The following is a 16,491-nucleotide window of genomic DNA, read 5'->3' on the forward strand; positions in this document are numbered from 1 at the left end:
TGAATTGTGGTGTTGGTGAAGACTCTTGAGAGTCCCTTGGACTGCAAGGAGATCAAACCAGTCAATCCTAAAGCAAAGCAGTCCTGAATATTCATTGGAAGGACTGATGCTGAAGCTGAAGCTATAATACTTTGGCCACCTGATGAGAAGAGCTGACTGATTGGAAAAAACTCTGATGCTGGGAAAGATAGAAGGCAGGAGGAGAAGGGGACGACAGAGGACAAGATGGTTGGATGGCATCACCGAATCAATGGACATGAGTTTAAGCAAACTCCGGGAGATGTTGAAGGACAGGGAAATCTGGCCTGCTGCAGTTCATGGGGTCAGAAAGAGTATTCAGGACCAAGCGCCTGAACAACAACAAGAAATATTAGTTCTTGGGTAAACTTACCATTCCTCATCCACTTCTGTTCCTAAAACCTTGAGAATCATTGAAATAGCAACAGGCTGAGGTCATCTGGTCACGATAAAAGTCCATGTTATTGACTCTCTGCTCAGGCCATGAACAGCTAACAATCCTTTTCTCTGTTTACTTGTTTACCTTGTCTCATCTTATATGAATCTTCCCCAAAAGTTTCAGACTCTTCTCAAAAAACTGAAGAGTAAATCAATGCATAAAATCTAAATTCTCTCAGTCCTGAAGTCTAACCTCTCTCAATTTCTATGTTAATATTGTGTGTTTCTCAGGGCCTCTTCCTTCTTCTTGTCTTGGTGGGGGGTGGGGGATGTCTCCTCTCCTCTGAATGTGGAATAGTATTCATTCTTTTGCCTCAGTCAGCTCTTTTCTGACTATAAGCACACTTTTTCTTTCTGTTTTAAAATCACACATTGATTGACTGAGCTTCAACAATATTGTGTATTTTACAAATGGAAGGCTTATGGCAACTCTGAGCCAAGTCTGTGCTTAGTTGCTTAGTTGTGTCTGACACTTTGTGACCCAATGAACTGTAGCCCACCAGGCTCTTCTGTCAATGGGGATTCTCCAGGAAAGAATACTGGAGTGGGCTTCCATGCCCTCCTCCAGGGGATCTTCCCAACCAGGTCAATATATTACAGTGGGATTCTTTACTGATTGAGCCATAAGGAAAGCCCTTACTGGTGTCATTTTTCCAAGAGCATTTGCCTACACTATGTCTCTGTGTCAATTTTGGTAAATTCATAGTATTTCAAACTTTTAAATTATTATATTTGCTATGCTGATCTGTAATCAGTTATCTTTGACATTACTATTGTAGTTTGGGCACCATGAACCACGCCCTTATAAAACTGGCAACTTCATCAATCAATGAAGACCTACAAGACCTTCTAGAACTAACACGAAAAAAGATGTCCTTTTCATCATAGAGGACTGAAATGCAAAAGTAAGAAGTCAAGAAACACCCAGAGTAACAGGCAAATTTGGCCTTGGAATATGGAATGAAGCAGGGCAAAGTTTAACAGACTTTTGCCAAGAGAACGCACTGGTCATACCAAACACCCTCTTCCAACAACACAAGAGACAACTCTACACATGGACATCACCAGATGGTCAACACCGAAATCAGATTGATTATAATCTTTGAAGCCAAAGATGGAGAAGCTCTATACAGTCAGCAAAAAACAAGACTGGCAGCTGACTGTGGCTCGGGTCATGAACTCCTTATTGCCAAATTTCAGACTTAAATTGAAGAAAGTAGGGAAAACCACTAGACCATTCAGGTATGACCTAAATCAAATCCCTTACAATTATACAGTGGAAGTGACAAATAGATTCAAGGGATTAGATCTGATAGAGCGCCTGAAGAACTATGGACAGAGGTTCTGACATTGTACAGGAGGTAGTGATCAAAACCATCCCCAAGAAAAAGAAATGCAAAATGGCAAAAGGTTGTCTGAGGAGGCCTTACAAATAGCAGTGAAAAGAAGAGAAACGAAAGGCAAAGGAGAAAAGGAAAGATATACCCATCTGAATGCAGAGTTCCAAAGAATAGAAAGAAGAGATAAGAAAGACTTCCTCAGTGAACAATGCAAACAAATAGAGGAAAACAATAGAATGGAAAGACTTAGAGATCTCCTAAGAAAATTAGAGATCTCTTCAAAGCAACATTTCATGCAAAGATGGACACAATAAAGGACAGAAACGTTATGGACCTAACAGAAGCAGATGATATTAAGAAGAGGTGGCAAGAATACATAGAACTATACAAAAAAGATCTTAATGACCCAGATAACCATGATGGGGTGATCACTCACCTAGAGCCTGACATCCTGAAGTGTTACGTCAAGGCTTAGGAAGCACCACTACGAATAAATCTAGTAGAGATGATGGAATTCCAGCTGAGCTATTTCAAATCCTGAAAGATGATGTACTCAATATGCCAGCAAATTTGGAAAATTCAGCAGTGGCCACAGGAATGGAAAAAGTGTTTTCATTCCAATCTCAAAGAAAAGCAATGCCAAAGAATGTTCAAACTACCACACAATTGCACTCATTTCACACACTAGCAAGGTAATACTCAAAATTCTCCAAACGAGGCTTCAAAAGTTCATGAACCAAAAACTTCCAGTGAATTCAAGCTGGATTTAGAAAAGGCAGAGGAACCACAGATCAAATTGCCAACACCCTTTGTATCATAGAAAAAACAAAAGAATTCCAGAAAAACATCTACTTCTGAGTCATTAACTATGCCAAAGCTTTTGACTGTGTGGATCAAAACAAACTGTGGAAAATTCTTAAAGAGATGGGAATACCAGAACACCTTACATGCCTCCTGAGAAACCTGTGTGCAGGTCAAGAAGCAACAGCTAGAACAGGACATGCAACAACGGACTGGTTCCAAATTGGGAAAGGAATACATCAAGGCTGTGCATTGCACCCTGCTTATTTAACTTCTATGCAGAGTACATCATGTGAAATGCTGGGCTGGATGAAGTACAAGCTGGAATCAACAAAGCCAGGGAAAACACCAATAACCTCAGATATGCAGATGACACCACCACAAGTACCACGTAGTCAAAGCTATGGTGTTTCCAGTATTCATGTAGACTATAGTCCACTATTCATGGATATAAAGAAGGCTGAGCACTGAAGAATTGATACTTTTGAACTGTGGTGTTGGAGAAAACTCTTGAAATTCCCTTGGACTGAAAGGAGATCAAATCAATCAATCCTAAAGGAATTCAACCCTGAATATTCATTGGAAGAACTGATGCTGAAGCTCCAAATACTTTTGCCACCTGATGTGAAGAGCCAACTCATAAGAAAAGGCCTTAATGCTGGGAAAGATTGAAGGTAGTAGAAGGGGATGACAGAGGACGAGATGGATGGATAGCATCACCAACTCAATGGGCATGAGTTTGAGTAAACTCTGACAGATGGTGACGGACAGGGAAGCCTGGCACGCTGCAGTTGTGGGAGATGGTGAAGAACAGGGAAGACTGGCGTGCTGCAGTCCATGGGGTGCAAGGAGTTGGACATGACTGAGCAACTAAACAAGAATCAATCAATGCTGTTAGTGTCCTGACTTCAATACCATCCAACTTTCCCCCTATTTCTCTTCTTCTCCTTGGGCCTCTCTGTTCCCTGAGACCAACTGGTATCCCTACAATGATTTCTAAGTGTTCAAGTGAAAGAAAAAGTCACACATATCTCACTTCAAATAAACAACTAGAAATGAGTCAGCTTAGTGAGGAAGGTGTGATAAAAGTCAAGACAGTCCTAAAGATAGGTCTCTTGTACCAAATAAATACGTTGTGAATGCAATGAAAAACTTCTTGAAGAAAATTAAAAGTGCTACTCCAGTAAACCATGAATAATAAGAAAGCAAGACAGTCTTATTGCTGATATGGAGAAGATTTGAGTGGTCTGCATAGAAAATCAAATCAGCTACATTTCCTAATCAAAACTTAATCTGGAGCAAGGCCCTAACTCTCTTCACTTTTATCAAGCCAGAAAGAAGAAAGTTTGGAAGCTAGAAGAGGTTGCTTTATAAAGTTTAAGGAAAGGAGCTGTCTCTATAACATAAAAATCAAAGGGAAGAGGCAAGTGCTGATGTAGAAGCTTCAAATTATGTGGAACTCTAGCTGAGATAATTAAGGAAGGTCACTATAGTAACAGCAGATTTTCCATGTAGATTAAACAGCCTTATATTGGCTGAAAATGCCATCTTAGCATCTACAGCTAGAGAGGAGAAGTCAATGCTTGGGTTTCAAAGCTTCAGTGGATAGTCAGTCTTATCAGGGGCTAGTGAAACTGGTGACTTTAAGTTGAAGCCAATGCTACTTTACCATTCTGAAAACCCTAAAGTCCTTGAGAATTGTGCTGTATCTACTCTACCTGTTACCTCTAAAGGGAGCAACAAAGCCTGGATGACAGCACATCTGTTTACAACACGGTTTATTGAATATTTTAAGCTCATTATTGAGACCTACTGCTCAGAATAAAAGATTTCTTTCAAAATGTTATTGTTCATTGACAATTCATCTGGTCACCGTAGAGTGCTAATGGAGATGTACAACAACATTAATATTGTTCTCATGCTTGCTAACACAACATCCATTCTGCAGCCCATGGATCAAGCAGAGCTTTTGATTTTCACGTCTTAATCCTTAAGAAATACACTTCATTAGGTTGTAGTTGTCATTGGTAGTGATTCCTCTGATGGATCTGGGAAAAATCAATCGAAAACTTTCTGGAAAAGATTCACCCATCTAGATGCCATTAAGAACATTCACACTTCATGGGAAGAGGTCATAATATCAATATTACTAGGAATTTGGAACAAGTTAATTGCAATCCTCAAGAACGACTTTGAGGGGTTCAAAACTTCAGTGCAGGATACAACTGCAGATGTGGTAGAAATATCAAGAGAACTAGAATTAGAGGTGGAGCCTAAAGATGTGCCTGAACTGCTGCAAACTCATAAGAAAACTTTATGATGTGGAATTGCTTCTTATTAATGAACAGAGAAAGTTTATGGAGATGGAATCTATTCCCGGTGAAGAGTCTGTGAAAACTGGGGAATGACAACAAAAGATTTAGAAACTATATAAACTTAGTTGATAAAGCAGTGACAGGATTTGAGAGGACTGACTCCAGTTTTGAAAGGATTTCTGTAAATAAAATGTTATCTAATAACATTACACGCTACAGAGAAATAGTTTGTGAAAGGAAGAGTCAATCGATGTGGTAAGCTTTACTGTCTTAAGAAATTTCTACAATCACACCAACTTTCTAGTAAGCCCACCCTGATTTGTCAGCAGGCATCAACAGCAATATCCAGGCAAGACCCTTCACCCCTGTAGGCTCAGATAATGGTTAGAATTTTTTAGCAAGTATTTTTTAGCTAAGGTATATATATTGTTTTAGATGCAGTGCTCTTGCATACTTAATAGACTACAGCATGATATAAACATAACTTTTAAGTGCACCAGGATACCAGAAAATGTCTTTCTCACTTTAACCCAATATTCACTTTATTGCAGCAGCCTGGAGCCAAACCCACAACCTCTAAGGTATACCTGCAACCTTTCAGCTACCTGTTCATTGACTATTGAAAGTGAGTTGCTCAGTCACGTCTGACACTTTGTGACCCCATGAACTGTAACCCGCCAGCTTCTTCTATCCATGAGATTCTCTGTCCATAGGATTCTCTAAGCAAGAATATTGGAGTAGTTTGTCATTTCCTTCCCCAAGGGGTCTTCCCAACCCAGGGATCAAACTCAGGTCTTCTGCATTGCAGGCAGATTCTTCACTGGCTGAGCCATCAGGGAAGTCTCTGTTCATTGACTATTACATCTGTATGTCATGCCTTTGATTTTTAGATTGTCCCTTTGAGCTTACAAAACTGCTCAATTAAGTTCTGTCCTAAACTACATCTTCACTCCATTCTATTGCTCATTTAAACCAGGGACATTTATTTTCTATATCTTTCACTGGTGACCTTATTGAAAGGATGCTTTTTACATACTCCCTCAACTCCTCTTGACCTTCTAACTAGAATCTGGATCTTTCTCCCATCCCTGCAATAACTTCTTTCTGGAAGAGACTATTGATTATGAACTTCAATAGCCTTTCCTCTGAAAGCATTTAACACAATCTATCAGCCTCCTTGCTTGAAATTCTTTTCACCTCTGACTCCCACTGCATTGTTCTAGAGAGTTTTCTCCTTCTACCAATTTGAATATTGTATGATACTTATTGATGCCCCTTCCTTTCCATTGCTGGATGTCAGATCTCAAAATGTAGTCTTCTCAAGGGTCTCTCAGAGGACCTTTTCTCTTTCTAAACTCTTTACTTGGTCTTATGCCTTTAGCGTCACCTCTATGAGGTTGACTCTTAATTTAGGTAGTCTCTTCTCTGCATTGGTTGTGCTCTTTCAATAACTCATTAGATGCTTTCTTTAAAAAACTCCTCCTGACTCTGCTCAGTGTATATAACAGAGAAAGTGCTACCATGTCTGCTTCTCTTTCAAAGACCTCTATTTCCTTCTAAAGTCCTAAGACTTTATTCATCAGATTTTATTTCATCAAACCACTATTCAGCACCTTTATCATTTTGCCTCATTCAGTCATTTCCCACATACTTCCTCCTTTTTAAGTATTTTTTGACACATCTCTGTTACCCAATTTTCATCCTTATTTCTAACTATTTGTTATGGAATGTTCTTGCTTCTGCAGTCTGCAACTTCCAAAATGTATTCTACAAACCATAGCCTGATTAATTTCTCTAAATAAAAATTCCTCTTAAAACATTAACCAGATGTTCGAAAATCTGTATTTAAAAAATTTCAGATTTTATATTATTTTGCCATCAGTGACCTAGAGCTACCCAATGAGCTCCTTCATTTAACTATCTTTATGTATTTAAAGTGCTTAGTGGGCTTCTCAGGTGGCACTAGTAGTAAAGAACCTGCCTGCCAAAGCAAGAGATACAGAAGACATGGGTTCAATTGATCCCTGGATCAGGAAGATCCCCTGGAGGAGGGCATGCATCCCATTCCAGTATCCTTGCCTGGAAAATCCCATGGACAAGGGAACCTGGGGGGATACAGTCCATGAGGTCACAAAGAGTCAGACATGACTGAAGCAATTAAGCATGTACACATGCAAAAAGTTTAGTTGTTTGCAGTAAATGCTTCACACTTTCAAACCTTAGTACATCTATTCATCCATTTGCCACTTAAATCTTCCTTTGTAAACTCCCCTTAAATGTTTAAACCTGCTCCAGGTTGATGTAATATTTATGTAGTCCATACAGGCTGGCTTTGGTACAAACCTCTTCCCTCCAATCTGGTTGTCATCTTTCCCTTCTTGCTTGTACTATAGCACTGTTTCTCTTGAGGCAACTGTCACTTCTTATTGAGTATTATATTTATTACTATAAACATCTTACCACTTTTATAAGTACAGTTAATATATTGGTTTAATAGTAATAGACATTTATTGAATAAGTGAAATAAAAAAGAAAGAATATGAATCCCCGTGTCCATATCGTCAAAGTTACCTGCAACTGTATTTCTGAAACTGTGAAAAAAAAATTATTTGCTTACATCTGCTAAATTGATAATAAAGATGGCTTCATGAATTCCAGGATATTTAAAGACCTTATCATCTAGTAAGAATTTTGGGAACTGAGTTTGATAGTATTTTAAGAAATAAAGATATAAAGCTTTACAACAACACAGAGTAGTGAAGAACTTGAAAATTAAGGATTTGACAAGGAAAAATACTGACAATTTTCATCAAAACTTGATAAGGCAAAAGAAATTGTGATAGAATACATTTGATTATTCAGTAATGCTAAAGTGGAATGATGCATTTTCACCAATAAGATGATATATCCTGTACTTTACACTGGGCTGGTATAACCACCATGTGTATGAAAAGAAGGTACACAGTAAAGAGACTCCAAGATGAAGCTAGTTAGTTTTAGGAGTATGGACTTTGTATCTGGACTGACTAGGTTTGAAGCTCAATTCCACAATGTGACCTTCAGCAAGTCCCTTTTCCGTTCTTTAATTTGATCATCTATAAGTTGGGGATATGCATTAATGTATGTGATACTCTTAGAATAGTATCAGCACTAAGCAAGTACTGCACACTTAAATTTTAGTTTTAGTGAAGAAGAGGAAAACATCTGTTTGTCAAGATGATAATCAGCTCTATCTTATTTTCAGACTCTAATTAATTTTTATTAGAAGTGTAATATTTTAGGGCTTTAAAATCCCTACAGATTTGATCAACCAAATTTAACTGCAGTGTATTTAAATATCTTGTTCAGGGACCCCTAAGTAGTTGATGGTCCAGTTGAGAAAAAAATTCCTTCTATATATCAATCATCTATCTCTCCATCTAAACAGCTTCCAGTTATCCATATAACTCACACAACAAAATATTTGATATAGCTAATTTGAAAGTCTTTTCCTGATTTCAAGCTCCAAATTTATGTACCATGTTTTTCTGTGAATGTTAGTACTGCTCTTCAAAGCAATTTCTTTTAAAGTTATTGAAACATCACTTCTTCTCACTAATCCTTTGATATACTAGGATTCTATTTAATCTTACTTGGCAAATAACCAGGGTCTCTGGAGAAAAGTCTGAAGAAGATTTGTGAGACTATAGCTCAGCTTTCGGCTGTTATTTGCCGTGGTCAAATTCCACAGTATCTAGACAACCAGTTTTAGCTCTGCATTAATAATATTTCTCACATATTATAAACCATGATAAAGAGAAATATCTTTATGATATTTTATCTATATGATATTTTATCTATATGATAAAAAGAAAGCATAAATATTTTATTATTTATACAAATGTGAGGCAAATAGCTGAAATAGTTCCATAAGTTTGATTTTGTTCAAGTCATAAAAAAAAATAATGACTTCAATTGGTTAACCACTGTGAATGTTTAGAAACTAAAGGAAATTTAGACACTGAGTTTCTCTCCTTCCTTCTGTATTCTGTCAACTATACTTAATATAAAAAAAGAAGAAAAGAAAGAAAGGAAGCAGAGGCATAAACTATTCTTTTACTAGAGTAAATAATGAATAATTGCATATTGAATGTAATTAAAGGTTTTTGGATAGAAAAAAGCAGGAAGTTTAGTGGAATATTGCACATCACAACACTGATTTGAACATATGTTTGAGTAAGAAGATGCAGCTTTTGGTACAGAAGAAACTGTTACTTTAAGAGTTATGCCAACTTAGGCTCTGAGCAGGAAGCTTGTTCAGATCCTGCAGAGTCTATGGAACACAAATAATTTCAAAGCTATATTTAAAGGATAAGAAAAAAATTTAAGTTCTGCCCAATAGGGACAAATGGCTTGTTTTTCTGCCAAAGAATCCATTTATCAAGAAGTACTAGAATCAAATACATTAACTTGTGCTTAAGGACCTATAGTCCCAAAGAAGGAACAGTTTTTTTTCTTTTTCCTAAATCCTTTTTCATAATCCTCAGCACTTGATAAAACTCTAAACTTCCAAAGATATACAGTAAATGGTGCAAATTCCCTTATTTTTTTTCATTTAATGCTTTAGATGGGTCAAAATAAAAAATGGGGCCAGATGTTTTAAAATGTTTTTGTTAATTAATTATTCCATATATAAATATGATAGTTTATTTATCACCATGTAAACTTTCTGTACTAGTCTTGTTTCCATCTCATTTCAACAGATTGCTAGGAAACTCTTGCAAATTATCCCCTAAACCATTAGGAAGTAATATACTATAAAGGTGCTATTTTCTCCAAAGAATATAAAGATTCCACCTGGGGTAGAATATTTTTTTCTCAAAATCAACATATATTAGATTTCAATACAAGTAGGTATGAATGTTGAACTGTTGAACATTCTTAAGTTCAACTCTTTTGAAATCTACTCTATGCACAAACTTCACTTTCTCTGTGCTGTTTCTTTAGCATCTCTTATTTTAAAGAGGTGTCTCACAGGCATTATCTCTGCTTCTTTTATCCAATTTAAAAGTGCAATTTTCACTGGACTGAGGAAAATAAAGTCGATAGCTAAAAACTAAGAAATATATCACAAGTTACTAGTATATAATAACAAATATTGTCTCAGATTTTACAGAATAAGTGTATTTCACTTATTATACTTCCTGATAAATTGGAGTCAGTGATTATTTGGGGGGAGTGGGAAATCAAACTGGCAAAAGGTATCAGGATATTAAAACAAATTTCATATTGCTTGAATGCATAATTCTAAAGAGACTATATTATATGCAAAAACTGTAGATCACAGATGCAAATGGCAAAAAAATAAAGTGTAAAACTCTCAGGTTGACTTTGATTATCGAAAATTGAAAAAGAGCTTGGTAAATAATTTAGATATTACCAACCATTAAAATTTTTATCTGTGAAAATGTTTAATGGCATAGAAAGATACTTAGTTAATATACCAACTTTTAAAGTGTGGAGAAATGTATTTGGAAAGAAATGCGCTGGAAGTAAATATAACAAAATACTAAAGAACTGGCTCACTGGTGTTCTGTTTAAAAATACAGATATTTTTCACATTTATTTTTCAATCCATGTATCTTATACTTATATTATCAGAAATAAAGTTAAAATTACCTTTAAAATAGTCTCAAATTTCATGTAATGTTTTATAGCACTTCACCAGTTAAAAGCAAGGCAAGGAGGATACTTTTCCATTTCAGTGTTAAGAAGAATTGGTAAATTCTCAATAGGAGGAGCTTGAAATATAACTCAGAGCCTCCAAAGCCAACTTCAATGCCCCTTCTGTCATATCATATTAGAATGACACAGGAAATAATATACATGAACACTATGAGTAATTAATAATAATTGTAACCCAAGTTGTTATTAATACTATTGTTTAATTTATTTGATTTTCTTTATAAATTCCTAATTTCAATTGAGAGAAAAATACATGTATGAGATTATACAAGTGTTAACAAAAATGGACAAAGTAAAATGTGTCAGAAATAAAAAACTGATCATGGCATTTATGCTTCATTCATTCAATATTATGCTAGCATGGATTAGAAGACAATCTAGAACTCTTGTTTTGCTTGAGAAAAATATTGAACATGGTACTCAAAGTAAGAATGGAGTTTTACTAAGAATATTAATAATGACAAAATGTGAAAAAAAAAAAGTCCATTAAGTAAGACACAAAGGGGAAAGATAAATAGACTTGATAAATAACCCTGCAGACTTTTAATTAAGTAATCTATTTTAATCAGTGAGAAATTAAAGTAGAAACTAATATCTTTATAACTATTTATTTAGGGTTACTTGCAGGGCATACTTAAGAGATAAACACAATCAGTAAGATTTAAGAGTCAGGTTCTTTTTCAGAAGCGCACACCTCTCTATCAGCTGACTTTGTTTAAATCCTGTACCTCCACTCTCTCCACTTGTGCTGCCCTTTTCCTTATCCAGTAGACTTATGGCTGATGCCAGACACTGAGCAGGGCTTGTGTGTTCGATGACTTTCAAACTCAGCCATTTTTCAGGCAGTAGCCTCTCAATCAAAGATTATAAATGATTTAAAAGATTGTGCTGCTCTTAGTTGCTCAGTCATGTCCGACTCTGCGACTCCATGGACTGTAGTCTGCCAGGCTCCTCTGTCCATGGGGATTCTCCAGGCTAAAATACTGGAGTGGTTGCCATGCCCTCCTCCAGGGGATCTTCCCAACCTAGGGATCGATCCCACATTGTAGGCGAATTCTTTACTGTCTGAGCCATCAAGGAAGCCCTTTAAAAGATTACAGCCATGCAAATAAAAATATGTGAAGTCAATTAGTTGCAATAAGCATACTTCTCTCACCTGTGATTGGGACACAGATCCAGAGAAACATTTCCCCAAGTGCAAGAATGAAAAATGACAGTTGATCCTCAGCCTCAGAATCAGGGAGACACACATTAAAAAAGGAACTGGGGGATTGGGCTAAAGCTTCATGCTATTTCTACATGGGCATCTTTTACTCAATTCCTCCTGATTATGCCAAGTAGGAATATTGGACCATTGTAGCAAAATCTTCTTATTTCTAAAGAATAGCTTGAAATTTAGATTTTTATTTTAAATATCTCATTTTAAAAACACTGGTAATTTTAATAAATGCCGAACATTATATAGGCCAAAGAAAACACATCTATAGAGCATATTTGACACACAAGCTCTGGTTAATGACCTCTGGTTTAGTAATTTGATTACTATATTGTTGTACATATAGTTGAGATATTTCTGAAAAGTCATATAATCTGATGACTAAAATGTCAAGGACAGTTTACTGATTACAGAAAACTAAATAGAAAGAACAACGCTGGATTATGTATGCTATTATTCCACACTCATAACTTCACAAATGCCAAGCATTTCATCAACTCCATTTATTATCAAAAAGAAAATATCAAAGACCAGAGGTTGACAATAGAATAATAAATATAACCATCATAAACTTTACTTTAAATGCAGCATAACTAAGGTTAGGTTACAAGTTCAAGTTGTTTCTCTGTGTATGCAGATGTGTGATTGTATTTCTAAATGATGACTAACTAGCCAATTATAGTCCCTAGAAAGTTCTGTCATAACTGACATTTTAAATGAAGCATTCTGCTAAGAAAACCAAAATTTCAACCTCATTTTAATCACTTTAGCTATGCAGAATTCTGTTAATCAAGTAGAAAAAAAAGTGTCTTTAACACTTACAATGATTTATCTGTTTGTATGAATGTGAGAAAAATGATCACACCTTCAAGTAATAGATTACAAGTACAGAGAAAGTTCACATTACAGCTATGCTGATGAAAATTACCTGCAGGCTGTTACAACACAGCCTGTGAATTAATTAACCTTTTGCCATAGAAATCTAGAAACTTCAGCAAAGACTGAGTTTTCTGTTTCTCTGGGTTTAGCTTCCTCAGCACTGAAGTACGTTCCCTTCACAGTGAAAATACTGTGCAATTTACTGAGGCAAACAAATAAACATACTCAGATTCCATCATTGCTCCATGTTATTACAATAAAATCACATAAGTTGAGATTAAAACATAGCAATTTAGATGTTTCCTCTTTTCAGTTAAAGATGAGAAATAATGTTTGATTTCACCATAGATCTTTAATTTTATGAATAAGACTGGCAGTTTCTTAGTATGAATAATGGCTACCTCTTAATTATGTATGTTCTGAATTTGGGAGAAAATAATTAAATAAAGCAGAACTTTTGCCAACATGTTAAAAAATAAGTACTCACATGCATTCTTCTAAACTTCATTTTCAAATAAATAAACACACTATCTCTATTGGAGTGTACTGGTCAAGTACTTTGATAATTTCCACTTGGGATCTGAAGCTGAGAAAGCATCTAACAATAAATAAAGCTATGATCTAGGGAAATAGTATTTCTAAATAAACAATGGTAATATGAGCCATTGTATTCCTTGAAGTTGTTAAAGCCAAGGATCAATAAGACATGGTGAATGTGAAGATGACAGCAAGCCTTAAGGACTACTAAATTATACTCTACATATTGACATAATAATTTCACATCCTTATGCAACTGTTTAGAAATACTTTTTTCTTTGATGTAATTAATATCTCAAGAGGGTTAACAGTCCCAATACTTAATTGTTCAATAAGAAGCAGTTAGAGTTCGTCTATTAACTTTTTTTTTTTTTTTGAGCTAGCTTCAATTAATTCATTATATAATTAGTCTTAACAATGGATAAGCCATTCTCTCAGTAGGTTAGGAGACATTGTTGTTTAGATAATGGGTTTTATATATATTGTTTTAAAACATTAGGGTATTTCTCTATTCTCTCTCTCTCTCTTTGGTCATCTGTATGTATATGCTCAGTTGTGTCTGACTCTTTGCAACCCTCTGCTGTAGTCCTCCAGGATCCTCTACCATGGAATTTTCCAGACAAGAACACTGGAGTGGGTTGCCATTTCCTCCTCCAGAGAATGTTCCCCACCCAGGGATTGAACCCATGTCTCTTGTATCTCCTGCACTGTAGGCAAATTCTTTACCACTGAACCACTGGAAAAGCCTATCTTTCCAATCAAATGATGATTTTCCAAATTCATCTTAAAGAGCTGAACTAGTAAACTTCCTCCCCAAGTATTGTTCAGAGAATCATTTTTTAGTTGCAGGTAAGAGGTATACAACAATATGTTAAAATAAGAAGGTGATAATGCTTGTCTAGAAAACTGAAGATGTATATGATAGGTATACATGTATACCTATAGATGTATATGTGTATATTCTCAGTTAAGGACATACATATTTTAAGTGTAATTATTTCAAGTTAAGCAGATTCTTAAAATAATTTGGAAAAATGTCTCACAATTGTTAACATATTAAAATTTTCCAAATGAATCATTCATTGGATCTATAGGGAAAGTAGCTCTTTAAGGTTGGAAAATTTAAAACAGTTACCAAAACATTTTTTGGTTAGTTCAATTTTGAGCATACCCCAGTTATAAGCTACATTTAGGTAGGTATATATCTACACCTGAAGTATCAAAGCTAATACATGTTTGTCACATAGAAAATTAACAATACATATACTTTGAATATAAGAATACACAAAGTTTCAAAAAATAATTGGTACTCTGCAAATACTTAAATTTGTGCTGACTTAAACTAGAATTAATATTTCCATTGATTCTAGGATGATCATGCTCATGATAATACATATATGTATTTGAATAAAAAGTAGATGTCTTTGAAAGCCTAAAGAATGAATACATAGGTATATAATATTCTTTAATTGTTATAGGAATACACATGCTATGCTTTGGAAGATATGCTCCACATACCTGACAGGTAATGTTCTGTCTCCTTTCCTTCTATCCATTTCTCTCTGGGGAACAGGATACCAACGGAAATTCAGTTTCCAGTTAAAACCCCCATAAGTCATGTCTGACCCAGCCATGTATTCAAAGGTGTCATCACTAATCACATCAATGATGGGGCATACAACTGTCTTCCTGCAGAAAAATTAAAATCAGCTGATGTAAAAATTATAGTTTAAATGTTTCATTAGCTTTTTTAAACATCATATAGCTGATACATTGAAACTTAATTATTTTGTGACTTTAATTTGCCTTTATTGTCATGTTACCCTTTTTCTCCACGGAATTACTTCCTTTTACTACATCTGACTTCAGTCTACTTTTATTCTATCATGTATAATCTAATCAAATATACTAATTGATCCTCAAGCTAATTTCCAAATGCATTCTAAGTACTAACTCAGCAGGATGAACATGGCCTATTTTTCATTAAACCTCTCCCCACAGCATGACTAGTAGACTGCTTTGATATTATGCAGCATTTCAGCTATAGCCCACTGAAAAGCAACAGTGTGCAGGGAGTGAAGGATGAATAATAGCAAATTCAATCTGGTAGCTTGACTCTCAAAGGCGATAGTTTAAAGAGATGGCTCAGAGAAAATGTTCATGGAAAAACAAACAAATGAAAACCCACAAAGAGAAGCAACAATAAAAATCATGATCATCAGTATAAGTAAATATTTCCTATGAAAGATATTAGGTTCATGACAATTTCTGAGTGAATCATCTTAGACAGCAGTTTACACAAACAATCTACATGTTTTAAAATAGGAAAAGATAAGCAACTTTAGTCTCTGGAGTTTTATGATCCATTGTTTTCTTAAAGTAAGAGGAAGAGCCAGGAGATTTGGTATTCTTTCCTTTTTTAATTTATTTTATTGAAGTAAAGTTGCTTTGTGGTGTTGCTAATTTATACTATATATATCACCTTGTATAGCAAAGTGATTAAGTTATACACACATAGATTTGACATTCTTGATGGTTAGCTTTTTAGGATAAGGAACTTTGCACCATGGGAGGTCACTAGGGGTTCTTTTAATCCATGTTGCACTTTCTCTAGTCTACCTCTATTGCAAGCCTGTATGGTTTATTATGGTGTCAACCATCTGTCATCTCCAAAGTAAATGTTTAAACAACTGGGCCTTGTTTATAGCTAATTCCAAAAAGTAGAGCTTGTTTTTCACATAAGATAGAAAGTAAATACACAAATATGCTCTAGAATCACCCACAGATATGGATAACAAGGAAATGCTGCCCATTATTTATTCTGGTTTTGCAACACCTATACCGCCAACGCTCAATTTCTAATAGGTCTTATATGCCACACCATTGACCAATGTCTAGAGTCCTCTGAAATTAAAAGGTTTCAGACTTTCCTGGTGACTCAGGGTGAAGAATTCACCTGCCAATGCCACGGACATAGGTTTGATTCCAGGTCTGGGAGGATCCCAGATGCCGTAGGCCAACTAAGCCTGTGCAGCACAGCTACTGAGTCAGCACTCTAGAGCCCTGGAGCCACAACTATTGAGCCCACACACTGTGACTACTGAACCCCCGTGCCTAGAGCCTGTGCTCCGCAACAAGAGAAACCACTGAAATGAGAGGCCTACACACAGCAACCAGAGAGTAGCCTCTGCTTGCCACAACTAGAGAAAGCCCATGCACAGCA

The 16,491-nt window shown here is 35.7% G+C and overlaps 1 protein-coding gene across 7 annotated transcripts in view; it reads right to left on the reverse strand.

Annotated features, from left to right (window-relative positions):
- Positions 1-16,491, reverse strand: part of GALNT13 (polypeptide N-acetylgalactosaminyltransferase 13) — a 655,101-nt gene that overhangs the window by 230,577 nt on the left and 408,033 nt on the right. For all 7 annotated transcript variants that reach the window (XM_061437749.1, XM_061437740.1, XM_061437723.1 and 4 more), the window contains one exon: positions 14,787-14,957. In XM_061437749.1, the coding sequence (XP_061293733.1) occupies positions 14,787-14,957 (171 nt within the window). The remainder of the gene's footprint in view (positions 1-14,786; positions 14,958-16,491) is intronic.

This window comes from Bos javanicus, chromosome 2 (assembly GCF_032452875.1).
Source record: "Bos javanicus breed banteng chromosome 2, ARS-OSU_banteng_1.0, whole genome shotgun sequence".
NCBI lineage: Eukaryota > Metazoa > Chordata > Mammalia > Artiodactyla > Bovidae > Bos > Bos javanicus.